The sequence below is a fragment of the Panthera tigris genome, chromosome A2, assembly GCF_018350195.1.
Source record: "Panthera tigris isolate Pti1 chromosome A2, P.tigris_Pti1_mat1.1, whole genome shotgun sequence".
NCBI classification, from domain to species: domain Eukaryota; kingdom Metazoa; phylum Chordata; class Mammalia; order Carnivora; family Felidae; genus Panthera; species Panthera tigris.
Genome location: NC_056661.1, coordinates 98,448,094 through 98,467,617, shown reverse-complemented (window position 1 = coordinate 98,467,617; position 19,524 = coordinate 98,448,094). Strand labels below are relative to the sequence as shown.

Below are 19,524 nucleotides of genomic sequence, written 5' to 3'. Positions count from 1 at the left end.
TGAAGAAAACAGCGATCAGCAGTTTCTGGAAAGGATTGTGGATCTGGCAGAGGTTCGGGTGATCTCATAGGGCCTGGGCAGTGTAGTACCAACACAAATCCACCTTGGCTCAGCATGCGGGGGATCTCTTGTTTACCATCTGGCACAGATGGTGTTGTGGTGGGAGGAGAATAGGGATCGGGCTTGTGGGGGCTGTGCCAGGCACGTCTCCACTGTGGCTGGTCTTTCTAGTTATGTATGGATCAGCAGTAAGCACTCTATAAACCTAACTACTTTGCTGACTCTCTGTGACTTTTTCCTGACTTTTCTTCCTAACAAATACCCTACCTTCTGTGTATTAAACTAGTTAGAAGGTGCTTCTGTAGGGGCGCCTGGGTGGCTCAGTTGGTTAAGCGACCGACTTTGGCTCAGGTCATGATCTCGCAGTTTGTAGGTTCGAGCCCCGTGTCGGGCTCCGTGCTGACAGCTCAGAGCCTGGAGCCTACTTCAGATTCTAGGTCTCCCCCTCTCTCTACCCCTCCCCTGCTCACGCTCTGTGTCTCTCTCTCTCTCAATAATAAATAAATTAAAAAAAAAAAAAAAAAAAAGAAGATGCTTCTGTAGCTTGGGGGAAGTAGACCTCTGGACCAGATGTGCCAATAGCAGGGAGTTGGCAACTGCGGAGGTCAGAGAGAGCCAGAGGATCTGGGAGAGAGAAGGAAAGCGGGGTCCTGGAGGACTGCACTGGGCCCAATTCTGACTTATTTTGTTTTATCCTTAAGAACAGTTCAAATCAATGCCACTTTCTTCTTTCTTTTTTGGAGGGGAGTTGCTTACTGTGTGTTAAGTACAGTGTTAAGCATTGGGGATATAAAGATGCATAATTCATGGCCCCTGCCATTTACTATTTCACTGTGTGTGAGTGTAGAAAAAGGCCATAACATGGTTGATAAGCATTATATGGCCTTAATTAGTAGGAAGCTGATGTGGGGCTAATTACATCTTGCTAGCAAGGGTCATTGAAGTTACAGAGAGGTTGTGGTGTCTCAGCTGGGCTAGACAATGAGTAGGTACTTATCAGATGGAGGAGGTAGTGGAGCGTTGTGGGGCAGAGGAGGACTGTTCTGGGCAGAGGAAACAGCAGGTGTGAAACAAAGGTTTCACTCAAAGTTCTGTGAGAGTGCCAGGTGGAGGGGTGGGCTGCAGCACAGGCCCCTGGGCAGTGCACTGGGATGGTCGGTAGGACGGGACTTGGTATAGGGCACTCCTAGCCCGAGGCATTTACTATGCAGCCTGTTCTGGTGATAAGTGGGTGGTAACATTTTGTCTGGGTGTGGAAGTTGAAGTCTAGGTGTGCTCAGTTTTGCTTCTAACCTAAATGTTGACATGTGTTTTTTTGCCTGCCTAATACTTCTGGTGCTGCTTCGTGTTAATTTGGACAGATGTACTGAGTGCTTACAGTTTAAATAAAACACCCAGAAACTTTGCAGTGTGTAGGATGTGCAAAATAAGTATAAGCTGGGACCATGTCTTCAAGGAGATCAGCTTGTATACAAGAGGCCAGATTTACAGGCATGCAGCAGGTAAGAAAGAATGTAGGTTGGCCTACAGGTATGTGGTTTAAAAATGCCACAGGAAACGGAGAGAGTGGTCCCCGTGGTGGGGCGTGGTCAGAGGAGGCTCCTTGGAGAGGGAACTTGGGGAGCCCCGGGATGAGTGGGGCTGGAGAGGCAGGGAGGAGGGCAGGTGGGGAGTTCCAGGGGAGAGGGCCACATTTGACAGAAGGCCCGGAAATGGGTTTGGGAGCAGACAGCCTCTCCAGGTTGAAGGATTCTTGCTCCTTCTTCAAATGTTTATTTAAATTCAGCCTTGTGCCAGGGAGTCTGCCAAGCATTACAGGGTGTGGGTGACAAAATTAGAAAGATAATTGGGAATTTGGCGTGTCTGCTGAACAATAGGAAGCCATCGGAGGTTTTCCGAGTCATCCAGTGACACTGGCAGGATGGGTTTGAGATGTGGTTGGTACTGCAGGCCCGTGAGTTTGGCAGTGTTGGGTGCAACCCTGGTGTGAGGCCCTAAAGACTTGATTGGGGTTGTGGCGGCAGGGGAAATGGCGAGTGGGCAAGGTAAAGACATTTTGAAGGACTGCTTGATGAAAATGGTCTTGTGTGATGAGTGAGAGGGAACAGGGGATAAATATGACCATTGGATATACCGTCTGGGTGAGAGAGGTGCCAGTAATTAAGAATGGGGAAATTGAGAAGGAAACCATTAGCTCAAGGGAGACCAAAGCGGGTGATACCTAGCGTTTACAAGTACAGAGGTGGATGTAGCTGAATGCCTCTAGTGTAAGATGTGGGAGGTGGGAAAACTGGGTAAAGGGACTAGACAAGGGGAATAGGCCATATTACAGTTTGTAATAATAATACATAGTGGGTTGCACTCGGGTTTTTATAATGATTCTTTGTCAACAAAACATGTGTATTTAAAATTTGTGTTAACAAAATTGGAAAAACTTCTCTTTTGAAAACTATTGAAGTAAAAACCTTTATATTCATTGACAAAAATTGAAAAAGCACAAGTGTGTAAAGAAAAGTAACTTGTGATTCCACCCAATAGATACAATCTATGTTTATAAATAAATGTGTATTTTATATACCTATCTCTCTGTATTTCTGTCTCTGTGTATGTATGTAAATCTTTTTTTCCTTAACAGGAGAAAAAATACCGTTTTATCCAGTTTTCGTCCTCACCTGACGCGTTAGGAAACCCTCTTCCTGTCATTGATCACATTTCTACAGTATTTTTAGTGTTGTGTGCCGTTCCACATACAGTGGCTTTACTCTCGCTCATCTAGCGGCTTCCTGTTATTGAAGGCTTAGTTGTCTTGTCTCCTGTGCTAGCAGTAATGCTAGTTCAATACTCTTGAACCTGCATTTTTGCATATAACTTGTGTATGTTTAATCATATTAAAACTTAAAAAAAATTGTAAGGAAGAGAGGCTTCAGGTCACTTGTAAAATCTGTTCCCAAAGAAGAATCCGTGGAAGCTGCGAAGTCCACTCCCCTGACAGGGGCCCCTCTGTTCCCTGCTGCAGGAGCAGTGGAGCACCTTTGTCAATATATTCTTATTATGATCGGTCTATCAATTTGGAGGAACAACCTTTGATATTTTTACTATAATCACAAAGCAGACTACTCCAGCCTCGGTGATGAGCTGGTTTTGCAAACTGAAGGAAACTGTTTTCTGTGTTCAGATTAACATGTTCTTACATTTACAAAATTATTTATCACTTCCAAAAAATGACGCAGAAAATATCTCAATGGTTTTCTTTTTTTTTAATGAAAACTATTGAGGTATGAATCAAGTGCACAAATCATGAATGTACCGCTCCATTAACATTCACGAAGGGAGCACACCTATGGAACCAGCACCCCAGGAGCCATCTGATGCCCCTTCCAGTCACTACGCACCCCTCCTAAGGGTAACCAGTTGTTTGGCTTTCAACTTTATGTAAATGGAATCATACACCATGTTTTCTGGTGTCTCATTTCTTTTGCTCTTGCTCTAGTTCAGATTCATCCTCATTGTTGTGTGTGGTTGTTTATTTTCGTTGCTGCATTATATGCCGTTGTGTGACTGTCCTACAGTAGTTCATTTACATATCCTACCATTGGTTGACATTTGAGTTATTTTTCATCTTTTTGCTATCCAAAATAATGCTTCCGTGGACATTAAAATGCTAAAGTACGTTTTTATTCTTTCTATATATGTATATACATATGTGTGTATGTACATATACATAAACACCACATATGCATATATACACACGTTTATTTTAGACATACTTGTGATTGAAATTGCTGTTTCTATGGTTGTCTGTTCAGTTAGAGTACATATTCCCAAGCAGCATTCTAAAGTGGCTTAACAGTTTACTCTTATAACACCAGTGTATGAGAATTGCATTTGCTCCACATTTTTGCCGACACTTGTTATTACTTTTTAATTATTCTGTGTATGAGTTAGAGGTATGGCATTGTGATTTTATTTCGCACTTTCAGTAGAATTTTTTTTAGGGGTCAGCAGCTTGACAGTGATTCTAAAGGTCATTTCGGGGAAAACCAAAGAGTGATCATGGCCCAGAAAATTCCCAGGACGGAAGTAGTGTGTGCCTTCATTCGACAGATATTTATTGAACATGTTTCACTCTCTGCCTGCCACCAGTCCGGGATGTTGAGGATGCTGCAGTGAGAAAGGCAGGAGAAAATCTTGCCCTGACAGAGCTTTCCCTCTAATTGTAGCAATTAAGATGCATGTAATCTTGCAAGGATTCCTGGTGCAGGGATGACAAGAACTGCCAGCCTGTCCGGCATTCCTCCCTGGAATTTGGTGGCCACCTCGGAGGAGAGCCTCTTTCTACCTTAGTAGGGAGCCATTCATTGCCAACTGGTCAGCACTGGTGTTGAAGATGGACTTACTTGCCAAGCTGTTCCCTGATGACCATATGATAATCAGTATGTGTTGAACATGTCATAAGAATGATTTCATTTGTGCTCCTGGGACAACCGAGAAATTAAGTGGGGAAAACTAAAGTTGAAGGATCCTGACCTCAAACCACGTGAAAAATCAAGTATCAATGTATTGAAACTTAAAAGATAAACCTACTTGAAAAAAGCCCAGAGAAAATATGGGTGAATATTAGTCTTGAGATGAGGAAGGCCTAGTTTCTAGACTTAGAAGTAATAGAAGGAATTGCAAAGGTGGAAAAAAATCTGTAGACTCAATTATATAAAAATACCAAACTGGAAAAATGCTTGCAACAAATCTGAGAGACAAAGGACGGGAGAAAGGGCATGGTCCAGCACTGCTGGTGGGAGTGTAAATTGGTACAATCTTTTCTGGAGAGCAGTGTGATAATAAGTATCAAGAGCCGTCAAGTTCCTCTCCTTTGACTAAACAATTTCTCTTCCGGAAGTCTACCCTTTGAAGATTGTTAGGAATTCGGATAATTGTTATGTGCAAAGCCAGTTACCTTAGCTTTATTTAGAAATAACCTAAACATCTACTGGTGGGAGAAGAGTGAAATTGCATTTTAAATAAATTAATTATTCACCACTATAAGCAAACATAGGTATAAGTCTAAATCATAGGATCGCTGTAATAATTAGCAGCAACATTCCCTTTATATTTCTTGTCCTCTTTTGCCTCAGGAAAATCAAAATCTAATTCTTCTGCATTTCCAAAAAGCCATTTCAATGCTAACTGAAGAATACTGGGATTCTTGGACCATTTTTGAGCTTTTCTTTTGTACCATGCTAGAAAATGTTAAAACTGATAATACAGAACATTTATAAAGTGCTTGTTGTGTGTAGCACATTGTGCTAAGTACATTACATGATTATTCATTTATTTCTAGCATCAACTTTATGAAGCAGGTAATGTTGTTACCCCCATTTCATAGGTCAGGAGCTAGAGACCCAGAAAGCTTTACTTCCCTGAAGTCGTACAGGTGGCAAGAGGTAGAAGCAGAGCTCGGTGCAGGCTCAGCCCAGGCCTGAGGGACTCCAAAGCTTGTTACTGAGTATCTAAGCAAGAGTTTATCCTGCATTGGAATTAAAATATAGAAATAACAAGGGACTTTTAAAAACAATTTTTCTATTTATTTATTTTGAGGGGCGGAGAGAGGGAGAGAGAGAGAGGGAGAGAGAGAGGGAGAGAGAGAGAGGGAGAGAGAGAGAGACTCCCAAGCAGACTCCTCGTTGTCAGCACAGAGCCCGACGTGGGGCTCAATCCCATGAATGGGGAGATCATGACCTGAGCCTAAATCAAGAGTTGGTCACTTAACTGACTGAGCCACCCAGGTGCCCAGAAACGGTTTTAATGGGACTTGCTGCTGGAGCTGCAGAGGGAGTGGAGGTGCTGTCATTGGCACTTCACACCACTGTGCTCCCCACATCGTCCATTGTGGTTCCTGTCACCCATCCAGCCTTGTTCTTCCTGTAGCTCACAGTCCTCACTCCCCCACCCCCAAATCGCTCTTCTGTCCCCAGGATCAAGAGGTCCTCTCCTGCTCCATAAGGATACCATATGATCCCATGTTGTTTCTCAGCACTTCCCACGGCCCGAGGGACTCCACGGAACAGGAATGAACAGGTTCCCGCTTTCAGGAGTTGGACTGTGTCGCCAAGGCAAGAGGAACACTGTGAACAGGCATTGGGTGCCACCTGTCTCTCGTTGACCACTTCCACTCTAGAGCACCCTTTCACATATTCTTCTGTGAAATCCCACAGGAAACCATGCAGTTCATAGTTTGCTTTCTAGTTTAGCCTGTTTGTCCTCCTTTCCTGCATTATTGATGCCCTTGAAACAGGAATAGGGGCAAAAGAATTAGGTCGTTTCCATCCATGATTTTATAATTAATTGTTTTTTTTTTTTCTATGTCCTTGCCAAAAACAAGATGTAATTTGTTTTTCCAAATTTCTGTAAGCCAGAAATTTTCATTCTCATTCTCGGCACTGATGACGTTTGGGGCTGGATCACTCTGGTGTAAGGGGTCACCCTGTGCCTTGTAGATGTTTAGCAGCTTCCCTGACCTCTACAACTAGATGCTAGGAGCATCCCTCCCCCCTGGTTATGACAGTCAGAATTTGTCATCAGACACTGTCAGATGTTTCCCTGTGAAGAAAAATAGAAACAATGGAGGAAGTACCAAGCTAGAGAACACCCTCCCATCTCCTGCCCACCAAAGACAGGTAACATATAGAAAAGACTGGTCCTCATAGGTGGACTTGGCTATTAGGGGACATTGGTGTTTGTAAGCTGGACAGTCAAGCTAACCTGCCCTCAGTTGAGAACCACTGTTATGAACCTAAATCTTGGCAGACTTCATGTGTTTTTGTTTTTTCTATGAAGTGTTGGGAAATAACTGTCCTTGGGAAGAGTAGATTATCTTATGTGATGTTTTATCCTTTGAATATTTTCAGCTTTTTCAAATATTGATCTCATGATTATATGCTTTTGAGGGTAAAATATCTTTTCTCTTTTTTCCTATACAGTATGCAAGCATTGAAAAAAATGGTGAATTTTTTATGTCTCCCAATGACTTCGTCACTCGATATTTGAACATTTTTGGAGAAAGCCAGCCTAATCCAAAGACTGTGGAACTTTTAAGTGGTGTAGTGGATCAGACCAAAGATGGGTATGTTGGTCATTTTATTTATTTTTTTGTTCAACAGAGCTTTCTGTTGTTTTAAAGATTAAGAAGTCACTGAGTACCTTCCCATCTCTTAAAAGCATTTTCTCTATTAGAATTAATTCATTATTTTAGAAATAATACCTTTAACATTTCCTTTAAAGTCCTTATCACAATTGACGATTCTGTGTGTGTATTTTTTTTTTTTTGACGGTAAAGTGGCTTATAGTTCCAGAGACTTTTTAAAAAAAATTTTTTTTTTTTAATGTTTGTTTATTTTTGAGACAGAGAGAGACACAGCATGAGCAGGGAAGGGGCAGAGAGAGAGGGAGACACAGAATGTGAAGCAGGCTCCAGGCTCTGAGCTGTCAGCACAGAGCCCGACGCAGGGCTTGAACTCCCGAACTGTGAGATCATGACCTGAGCTGAAGTCAGATGCTTAACCGACCAAGCCACTCAGGCACCCTCCCAGAGACTTTTTTTTTAACATTTGTTTATTTTTGAGAGACAGAGAGAGACTGAGTGGGGGAGGGGCAGAGAGAGAGGGAGACAGAATCTGAAGCAGGCTCTAGGCTCTGAGCTACCAGCACAGAGCCCAACGTGGGGCTCAAACCCAGGAACCATGAGATCATGACCTGAGCTGAAGTCAGATGCTTAACCAACAGAGCCACTCAGGCGCCCCTATAGTTCCAGAGACTTACTATAGTTGATGACTGGTGTGAGATATACCAGAGTGTTTGTATCTATACTGGTATTTTTCAAGGGAACTGTAAAAATTGTGAGTAAATGTAAAACATAGCTCTATGAACATAACTTTTCTATGATCTTTCCCTCTGCTCAAATAACTTTTGAAATCTTCCATATGATTAAGTCATATGAATCTAATAGACAGAATAATAGGATGATTCCAAATCTCCAAGAAAGATATTCTACCCAAGCTGGAAGAAAGAGACAGACCATCTAAAATTAAATGATTCTTTGCAAAAGGCCTTTGGGTTTTTTTTCCCCCTACCAGTGTTCTCACATTTTAAAAATGAGCTTTTCCTGATTTTGCTTAAGATTGCAGTTGGCATTTACCATTAGGTGCAGAATTTTGAGCTCCAAACTCTTACTAATACAAATAACAACATCCCCTAAGAGCCACATATTTTTTTTAATATGAAATTTATTGTCAAGTTGGTTTCCATACAACACTCAGTGCTCATCCCAAAGGTGCCCTCCTTAATACCCATCACCCACTTTCCCCTCCCTCCCACCCCCCATCAACCCTCAGTTTGTTCTCAGTTTTTAAGAGCCTCTTATGCTTTGGCTGTCTCCCTCTCTAACCTCTTTTTTTTTTTTTTTTCTTCCCCTCCCCCATAGGCTTCTGTTAAGTTTCTCAGGATCCACATAAGAGTGAAAACATATGGTATCTGTCTTTCTCTGTATGGCTTATTTCACTTAACACAACACTCTCCAGTTCCATCCACGTTGCTACAAAGGGTCATATTTCATTCTTTCTCATTGCCACATAGTATTCCATTATGTATATAAACCACAATTTCTTTATCCATTCATCAGTTGATGGACATTTCGGCTCTTTCCATAATTTGGCTATTGTTGAGAGTGCTGTTATAAACATTGGGGTACAAGTGCCCCTACGCAACAGCACTCCTGTATCCCTTGAGTAAATTCCTAGCAGTGCTATTGCTGGGTCATAGGGTAGGCCTATTTTTAATTTTTTGAGGAACCTCCACACTGTTTTCCAGAGTGGCTGCACCAATTTGCATTCCCACCAACAGTGCAAGAGGGTTCCCGTTTCTCCACATCCTCTCCAGCATCTATAGTCTCCTGATTTGTTCATTTTAGCCTCTCTGACTAGAGTGAGGTGGTATCTGAGTGTAGTTTTGATTTGTATTTCCCTGATGAGGAGTGACGTTGAGCATCTTTTCATGTGCCTGTTGGCCATCTGGATGTCTTCTTTAGAGAAGTGTCTATTCATGTTTTCAACACACATTTTCTACATACAAATATATGCACACACATAATTTTCTTTTTTGGTTGTGCCATTTCATTATAAATTGCAGACATCATGATAGTTTAGCATCTATCTTTTAAGAATAAGAACGTAGGAGAACAAGAATAAGTAGGAGACCACGTAACTGCCATACCATAATCTTTTAGGAGAATTAACAGTAATGTGAAGTATCTTCAAAATTCCAGTCTGTATTCCAGTATACTGGATCTCTCCACCTCCCTCTCACTTCAAATGGCTCATTGTGGTTTTGTTTTGTTTTCTTTTTAAATCTAGGATCCAGACAAGGTTCTTGTACTACCTTTATTTGTTTTATCTCTTTTAATCTAGAACAACCTTCTAATTTTTTTTCATGATATTGGCTTTTAAAACCTGGGCCAGTTGTTTTATTGAAGGTTCCACATTCTGGACTTGCCTGATTGCTTCTTCAGGCCTGGATTCACGTTAAGGGGCAGGTTAGGAGAGATCCTGTACTTTCTGCTGTACCTCGTCAGAAACATGTTGCAGCATCAGTGATGCTAAGTTTGATTGCTTGGTTAGGGTGGCGTCCCCCCAGATTGTATATTTATGATAATTTTTGTTTGTAATTAATGAACAGATACTTTGAGGACATGTGCATATCCTGTTTCTCAGCAACTCTTCATCCACTAGTGTTAGCATCCACAATGATCGTTTCCTGAATCGGGTATCACATTGTGGTGATTTTTCTAATTCTGTCATTTCTCCTATATTTATTGTCTAGCACTCTTTGTTAAGGAAAAGTTTTCTCTCCTCTACCCCGTTTTCTTTCTCTCTTCTTACCAGTATAAATTTGTGGAAGTTTTCATTTTAAATTCAGTGTATTATAATCTATTACTATTATTCTCTTAGATGCTCAGATTTGGCAAGGGGGGGCCCTTGGGCCTAGCTCCTTTGCCCTCGTCTTTGAGTGCTCTTTGCTTTTAGGCAAATCAGCCATTCTAGGCTCTGGGTGGGTGTTTCTGCCTCTAACCTGGGAATCACTGTTCTCTTCAAGAAGTCCTGGTTCCTTTAGATTGGGAATGGTGCTTAGAAACTGAGAGCTGGGCACTGGCTTGTTGTTACAAGGTTGTTACTACTTCTCTGTCTTCTCAGTAAAAAGAACAGAGAAATATACTTTAAAAAATCAAAAGTTCATAATGACATTTCCTATTTAAATTTAACATTACAGGATTTTTTTTTCTTATATTTTTAACTCAGTGAACATTTTGGTTCCTAATTATATTAATATATTTATGGATATTAACTTCTATAATTGTGATACCTTCTAATTTTTTTTTCCCCATCTCTATCACCATTAACATACATGCTTTTCCTATTTACTTTTGTATGTACTCTCCAAAAATAATAGCCTTCGATTCAATGAGATAGAACAATGTGTAATATATGTTGTGCATATATATATATATATTCAAAATCTTATCACAAATCTCAAATGCTGGCTTTGTTTTCCTGGTTTTGCAGATGAGACAGCTGAGGCTCTTAGTGATCAAGCAATTTGCCCCCAAAAGGTGCCCAAGCTTGTCTGGCTTCAAAGACCTTGACCTTTCCAGTGTCTCAAACTGCCTCTTCTCTCATAATCTCATCATCCTCTTTAACTTGCCATTTTTTTTCAGATTTTGTATTAACTTAAATCTCAGTTTTTCACTGTGACAAAGAAAATGTTAGATGGCCTCAGTCCATTGCCTTGTGACTTTTTTTTTTCCCCCAGTTGCAGAAACCTGAGTTTCAAAAGGGAAAATAACCACCCATAATCTTTTCATCCCCACACGGTGGTTTAGAGTCTTTTTTAGTATCTTCTATGATTTGTTAACCTGCATCAATATTTTTCATAATCTGAATGAATATTAATTGCAGTTCTTTTATAATCTTTTAGACTATATTAATCAATTTCCATATTTCCATATGCTGTTCACATTAACAGTGTTAAATAGCTTCGTAGTCTATGAGATTACATACCAACCATACTCTATGAAATCATGCCCTTACAGAGTTGTTTCAGTGTCTAGTTTTCCTTTTGTTTAATTAATTCCTTTGAAAGAACTTAGAGCTGTTCTTGGACACAAGGGTAGAAGTATTTTAAGTTTCACCATATGTAGTGTGGTGATTCTTTCCAAAAGCACTGATCATGTTGAAGAACTTGTCCAAACTATTTATGCTTTCTGAGCCAGTAGCACACGGCTGCTGTTTGAGCCGAGACCTGCCTAAGACCCAAGACTGTTCAGATGTTCATGTGCCATTTTCCCTGACCCTGACCCAAGCTCAGCAGTATTTCCTTCACAAATAGGTATAACCATACATCTGTTCTCAATGTAAAACTGTGAATGCCTTCATTTCCCCTTCCTTTGGAAGCATAGCATTTCTCAAGTTCACAAGTCACAAATCATCTTCCCAAATCAACTACTGTTCTTGAAAAAATTACACGGTGAACCCACATGCTGGCCCATGGAAGCACAGCACATACACCAAACAAAGGGAAAACACTGGCATGGGCTCCATTTGGCCAGGCTCTCTTTGGGTGTAATGACATCTCTTGGCTGGCCAGAGGGATTCTAGTGCATAATCTTTTTCAAACTTGAAAAACTGTTTGTAGATTGGTAACTTTAAGATATCAAAATAACGGCAGCTGTGCTGACCCAGATGTCATGGTGAATTGAAATAGTCATTTTTAGGTAGATAATGGTCCACCAGCTGTGGTTTCTGGAGTGGATAAGCCAGGTCCTGCATATTTTAATATCTCCAGTGTCTGATCCAGTATCTGGCCTCTGGTTCACAGCAATTTGTTGACCAAATATGAGTAAATCTACTAAGAAGTATTTACTCCCTTAAATTATGAGAGCCCAGGAGTATTGAGGAATGGAAGTTCTAGTTCAAATTCTAGGTTACTCACTGTAATAGCTGAATAGTGTCCACCTGGAGATGTCAAGTCATAATCCCTAGAATTGGAAATGTGACCTTATTAGGAAAAAAGTATCTTTGCAGATGTGATTACATTAAGGATCTTGAAGAGAGCACCCTGGCTTATCCATGCCTTAAATGCTGTAAGTATTCTTTTAAAAAAAATTTTTTTTTAATGTTTTTATTTTTGAGACAGAGAGAGACAGAGCATGAGCAGGGGAGGGGCAGAGAGAGAGGGAGACACAGAATCCGAAGCAGGCTCCAGGCTCTGAGCTGTCAGCACAGAGGGTGACACGGGGCTCGAACTCATGGACTGTGAGATCATGACCTGAGCTGAAGTCGGACGCTTAACCGACTGAGCCACCCAGGTGCCCCTGCTGTAAGTATTCTTATAAAAAGTAGAGAGACGTGATACAGACATCAGGGCTACCAGCAGCTGGAAGAGGCAAGGAAGGATTCTCCAGTGAAGAGTCTCCCTTTGGTGGGTGTGCAGCCCTGCTGACACCTTGCTTCTGGACTTCTGGTCCCCAGAACTGTGACAGAATGAATTTCTGTTGTGTGGAGCACCCTAGTCTATGGTAGTTTGTTACAGCAGCCCCAGGAGACTAATACCCTAACATAGCTCTTTTCTCCGTGGTTCAGAAAGTCTGTACTTGCAAAGAATATGCGGGGGATGGAAACCAAATAGCCTGATTCTGAGCAGTTTTTTTTTCCAGTAGTAACTTTTGGCTAGATCCCGACATTTTCCAGGCAGAAACCTCTGCTGCAAACCCTCTCTGTGAGGGCACAGTCCCTCTCTGGAGGCTTCACTTATGTATAGGGTTGGGCTGAACTCTAGGCATGGAAGCTTAAACATCTGTGCACTGCTAGAATTTATGGTAAAGGGATTCGGATTTTCTGGAGCACTCTTGGTTTTGATTCAGTGTTTCACTGGGTAGTGACTTGGTCAGACTTCCGTTCTGTGAGCTGCTTGCTCATATTCTGTAATGCAGAGGCTGGCATACCAGGAGCACAGAAAGTGCAGAGCATAGTGGAGGGAAGTACATAGGAACTTGTACTTCATACTAAGGATTGTAGGCCTTTATTTTGAGAGCAATGAAGAGCCATCAAAGGTAATTTGAGTCTTGGCCTAATGTGCCTGTCTTACAGCCCACATATATTCTCTGATTTCACCTGTCCCTACCTCTCTTCTAATTGCCTGTTGTGTTTAGATTCCCCAAATTCCATTCTTTTAATAGATTTAATAATGGGTTTAATCAATTTGTGAAATTCCTTGAGAGAGATGATAAGAAACTTTGAATGCCCAGTCCTGGAAGCCTTTTGTGTGGTGGACCTCATGGGTAAGAAGGGCCTGTTGCAGCATTTGAAGAGAAAGGAGAGGAGGAAAGCAAGGAGGAAGAGGAGTAGAAGGACTTCTAGGGCCCAGACCCTCTTACTTTAGCTAAACAGTATGAGCTCTGTGCTTGACTTTGGATTTGTCTGTATGGTTTTTGATGTGTGTTTTAGATTTCTCATCATTATGTTTTTGTTTAAAATGGGAATGAAGGGTTTTTTTTTTGTGTGTATCATCCAAGGGTAATTTTTATACATTATTCACACAACTATCTACCAAGAGCAAGTAAAAATAAATTTTATGTGTGTCCCTTTCAGCTTTGCAAACATGTTTTCTGTTTGTTGTTTATTATTAACTGATATCTCACTAGAGACAGCTGGGACTCAAAAGCTGTTTTTCCTAGTACGTGACCTTCTTACTCGGGGAGACTAAGTGGGGGCCAGAATAAGCTGGATGTGTTTGGGTGCCTGGTCTCTTGGGCTCAGGATGCTCACTATCTAGTATAAACTGACCCCTGTCTGTGTGGGTGGGCCTTGGCCAGCTCTGGCATCTAATTGGTTTGCTGAGATCATATGTATGAATTTAACACATACACGTTTTCCATCTCAGGCGTGGAACTTCTTTGCACTCCATGCAAGAATAGAAGTTGGCTCTTCTTTTGAAAAAAGGAATATCACTGGAATCTTCTCCTGAAATCATTATTGCACTATATGCTAAGTTGGATGTAAATTAAAAAAGAAAAAAAGGAAGATCAGAAACCTTGATTTCTTTTTTTTTTTTTTAATGTGTGTTTATTTATTTTTGAGAAAGAGAGGCAAAGAGAGAGAATCCCAAGCAGGCTCTGTGCTGGCAGTGCAGAGCCTGACATGAGGCTCGAACCCACAAACCGGGAGATCATGACCTGAGCTGAAATCAGAAGTCGGACACTTAACTGACTGAGCCATTTAGGCGTCCCAGAAATCCTGATTTCTTAATGAGCTGACATGTCCCTTTTACCACCATCTCAGTCCCCGCTCCAGGGACAGTGCCAAGTGGGGAATTTGGTGCGGTACACCTGTCCTCCTGTATCCCAGGTGTCCTAAGGCGAGCTCAGGGAGGACAGAAACCCCCTGTGGAGTGGAAGGGCAAAAGCTCCCTTGATCCTGATTTTCATTACGAATACAGACCATGAAAGCCTTCTGACCTTTCGGTTTATTGAATCAAAATGATAGCAATATAGTCAGCAAAGAATTGCTTTCTCTTCAGAGTACAGAGAATCATTCCTGGGCCAATTCTCATTTTGAGGCATAAGGAATAAGGGTGTTAAAGAAGAAACAGTAAAAAAGAAATTGATGATTTAAAAATGTGTGACTATATAAATCAAGTCTGTTCTCTGCCTTTCCCATGTTTGATCTTAATCTGAGGGAAAAAAAAAAAGTATGGCCTTTAAATACTTCACAAGGTGAAGGAGGATATAATAATGTTGTTGATGATAAAATCATTTTTATATACCTGTTTTCACTTTGTGAGGTTGTTGCGATGAAATCCAGGCCTTGGCCACACGCTGGGAGTTAATGAGGTTTACAATTGGCAATGCTTAAAGAGTATTAGGGTAATGTATTTAAATATCAGCAGTTCATAGTCTGAAATGCTCATCTGTCAAATATAATCCAGAATCAATAAGAGGAGGTCTTTCAATTTGCTAATGAGGAGCGTTTTCTACATACTGGGGTGGACACGGATTTCAGATAAACACCTGAAATTCATAAGCTATAGAATTAAGCAAAGGCATCTCTTTCATTAAAAAAACTTGATAATAATCAACAGCAGTCACCTGAGAAGCTTAAATTTTCTTCTTAGTCATCAGACTCCCAAATTAACCTACCAAAACAAAAAGCCTCATTAGCAGCTCTCATTGAATCAGTGTTATTTTTTTCTTTCTCTCAAGGTGTCTGATTAACCCCCTTTCTTTTTGCATTTCTCACTTTGTGTTAATATTTGATGTCTGAAATCATAGGGGGGTGGGTGCGTGCGATGTGGTGGCTAGACGGTGTCTGCAAGGAGCAAATTAAAAAGAATTCTTAAAAAGGTTTGTATTATGTCGCTGGTATATTAGAAAACCTTTAGGAATGTCAGGTGCCTGGGTTTATTTTTCTTTTTAATTCGGGAAAAGGTTGATTAATGACTGGGTGTTGATTTCACTTCTCATTCATATGTAGGGACATCCCTCCTCCTCTTCCCCCCATCTTCTCTTACATACCAAATGCAGCCCCTCTTTTGGAGAGTGTGGCTGTCAAGGGAAGGTGAGAAGTAGGGGCCATTCCTGTAGGGGAAAGGGGAGTTTTGGACAGATGACAGCATGACGTAAGCTCAGGGGAATGACTGTAGAGTGTGGAGATCTGACACGTAAGAGAGAAAAGGAAGAAATTCTAGTGCATTGTCTGAGGAGGAGGTGCGGTCTTGTGAGAACTGGGTGAGTTCATCCAGAACAGCTCTTCTCAAAGTGTGGTCCCTGGGAGCCTCTGAAAACCTTTTGAAGGAATCCGTGAGGTCAGAGCTGTTTACATAATAATACTCAGAGTCACATCTGCCTTTTTCTAAAAGTGGTGAGTAAAACTTGTGAAGCCTTAACACCAGTTAAGGAGTGCCACCAAGCCAAATGAGAGGAGGGAGTAGTCATGCTCTTTGCTAGCACACATTTGCAGTGACGGTAGTGATGAGGAGGTTAATTCCACTTCAGAATGGCCTTGGAGAAGCAGTATAAATCATTGATTTTTATTAAGTCTCACCCTTGAGTACACATAATTTGAAAATGCTGGGTGACTAAATGGGAAATAGGCATAAAGAATTGCTGCTGGTTATTGTCATGTGGTTGGTCGTCTGAGGAAAAGCGTTTGAGCAGTTGATTTGAGTTGCTAGCTGAGCTAGGCATTTTTTTTTTTTTTTCACAGAACGCTGTTTTTATTTGAGAGAAAATTTTCATGTGACAGCTTCCCAATGCTTAGACTTTTCTGATGTAATTAGTGGGGGATATTAATGAATGTGAGTTTTTAATACAGTGTAATGAAATGTGCCAACATTTCGAAGATTGGCATAACTTAGTGACAGTATTTGCCAGCTGTCCAGTATAGGATGTTTCAAAATCATGCAAGGGTGGAAGACGTATTCACAGTGCATGACAGACCTATGGATTTTAATGTAAGAGTGGGATACTGTTTCAGATTCCACATTGTAACTAATCTGTAAGGAACTATCACTTGTTAGGATTTGGTGGTGTTCTGTAGAATAGCCACAGTGATCTGAAAAGGCTGCTGAAATACTCCTTCCTTTTCTAACTATGAATCTGCATAAGGGTGAAATCCTTCATATCCCTCTAACAAAACAACATATTATAGCAGATTGAATGCAGCTGTCTTCCATTAAGTCAGATATTTAAGAGACTTGCAAAGACATAAAATGCTTCTTTTCTCACTACATATTCTGTTTTAGAAAATATAGTTATTTTTCACACAGATATATGTTATTTATATCGCCATGTAGTAGATTTATTCACTTTTAAGTGAATTAATCAATACTTTAAAATTTTGCCTGTTTAATTTTCAATACAGTAAATATGATACATATAACCCACATAAGTAAAAGCTCTTTGGAATCCTCAAAGATTCCTAAGAATGTAAAGGGGCCCTAAGACCCCAAAGTCTAAGAAATGCTGAGCTAGAAAAATGGAATGGCAGGCAAAGTATAGGGCAGAGACGTGTAGATGTGGTGGTAGGATTTGGAGGAAGTTTTCTTCTGGTTTCCTTCGTTCTGCTCTGGGAAATAGATGAGAGGGAGGATGTGGGTTGAGGTACTGGCGGTTTGAGGAGAGAGGAGAATATATTATGGTTCCAGGTCTGGTGCTAACACTTTCCATCCCTTTTCTTATTTAATCTTCATAACAAGTCTTTAAAACAGGTACTTTCATGCCCCACTTATAAAGGGAGGTACAGAATCAGAGTTCAAAGCCACCTAGTTAGTGAATTGCTGGAACTAGAATTTGGACCTAGTTCTTTTTGGCTTGTGCCCAGTCTGCTCTACTGAACTTTCTACACATAGAGGAGAATATTGAAAATAGAGCTTTGCATGAGAACTCTGCCTGTGTCCTTGCTTAGGAGTTCTGATGCCCTTTGAACGATTCTTAGCCTCCAAGACTCATGATTTGGCCAGCATAACGTGGACTTAAAAGCTCCATGAGCACTACATCAGCTGTCATCCACACCCACAGACCTTTGAAAAACTGCCCTCACATTCTTCACATCTGTTGTTTCTAACCCAGGAATAGTTTTTGGATCACTCTCCCCCTTTCACTCTTAGACTCAACCTTGAGGTCCCGTTGCATACCATATTCTCAGAATTCTTATCTTTCTTTACTGGGCCAACTGAAAATACCAACCCTTCCTCCATATTCTTCGCAGCGTGTGGAGGTGTTCAGAAAATGAAAGAGCCAAAACATGTTCCCTCCCACTTTCTTTGCTTGGTTGTTTAGTCTTGCTTTAGTCTGCACTGGTGGGGTTTAAAACTCGCATCTAAAAGGCTAAAGGAGAGGGAATCATGTGTATGCTCTGTTTCCTGGCTACTTGCACTTCTGTTTCTCTACCCGTGGCAGTGTCCTAGGCACAAGATGTGGCAGTTGCTGAAATAAAGAGTCTTGCACGAAGCTGTGAGGGATTCCTGAAGTGAATCATGAGATTTTAGTGCCTATTAACTTTACCATTGATTGTGGCATAATTGTCAGTGCGTCACTTCCTAGTAAATAGATTGAGATTCTCTGACTTTAATGAAGGTTTCTGAGGGTAACGTTTCCACCACAATCTGATAAAAAGGTTTTGGGATTTTCAGTCTAGAAGAGTAAGAGATGGCAGAGGATAACTGTTGAACCTGCGTAGAAATTATAGAGTAACTTAGTATCTGTAATAAAGGATGTATAGTACAGTAAAGTAGCCTTGTGTTACAGACCTGAGGGAACCTCAGTACTTAAAAAATCTAGGTTAATTTCATATTTAGTAATTCACTTAACCCATACTTATTGACATTAGCTATGTGCCAGGCATAGTTCTAAACCAAACGGTAAGCAGTATGTTCTGATATAGCAAATGGACAATGTAAACCAATAGATCTATGGTATAGAGGCAGGTAACTGTATGTATGAAAGCACGGGAAGGAGGTGGTGAGTGAGTGCTCAAGGGTGCCATGGTGGATAGGGTGGTCAGGAAAGACCTCTGCAAGATGCCATTTGGGCAGAGACCTCAGTGAGAGCGAGCTATGTGGGAATCTAGGTCTTCAGCTTCTGGGTGGAGGGAATAATAGATGCAGATGAGATAGGAAAGTGTTTGACGCATCTGAGAAGCGGCAGGGGGACTCGAGACTGGCAAAGAGCGGGGAAGTGACGGAAGCCAAAAAGGTATCCAGGGCCAGATTTTATTAGATCTTGTACAATTTTATTCCACGTGTAGTAGAGATCATTGGAGAGTTTGAGCATGGAACTGACATGATGTGAATTAAATGTTGAAAGGATCTCCCTAGCTGATTTATGGGGAATAGAATGAAATGGGCAAGAGTGGAAGAAGGCAAAAGATGGCAGGCTTAGAGTGCCAGTTGTGGAGATGGTAAGAAGTGGTTGAATTTTTGGGTGTTCTTGCTAGATTGGCCTCAAGACTTCTGTAGAACGTGTCAGTATTGATGTGCTCGTTACACATACACGCGGAGAGCTAGGCTGTTAGATGTTTGGGTCTGGACTTCAGGGGAGAATCATATTTATCTCATTTTGGTAAGTGGGGGCCCATTTATATTTTCTCCTTAGCCCTTTTTGGTAGGATCCATTTGTATTTGATAGCTTACTTGCTTCCTGGCAAAGCAGAATGTTGTTTTATGGACTTCCTGCTCTGGACCTGGAATTGTCCACTCTTCATGGAGTCTTTATTCTTTTTAATGGGCACTTGTATTTAGAGACCACACTGTAGGCATCACCTGTGCTTCTTTTGGGTTGCCATTGCTTTGAGGCCTTTCCAGTGGCTAATGGGGGAAAAGTTTTCAGTCCACACTGGCATTTCTAACTCAGAGTTAAACAATTGA

General features: G+C 41.1%; 1 protein-coding gene across 3 annotated transcripts in view; it reads left to right on the top strand.

Annotated features, from left to right (window-relative positions):
- The window catches only part of SLC25A13 (solute carrier family 25 member 13), a 184,268-nt gene that overhangs the window by 33,060 nt on the left and 131,684 nt on the right, over positions 1-19,524 (top strand). For 2 of the 3 annotated variants that reach the window (XM_042966782.1, XM_042966774.1), the window contains exon 3: positions 7,035-7,177. In XM_042966782.1, coding sequence (XP_042822716.1) covers positions 7,035-7,177 — 143 coding nt within the window. Of the gene's footprint in view, positions 1-7,034; positions 7,178-19,524 lie in introns of those variants that run through there. The other variant, XM_042966784.1, reaches the window with a different exon arrangement.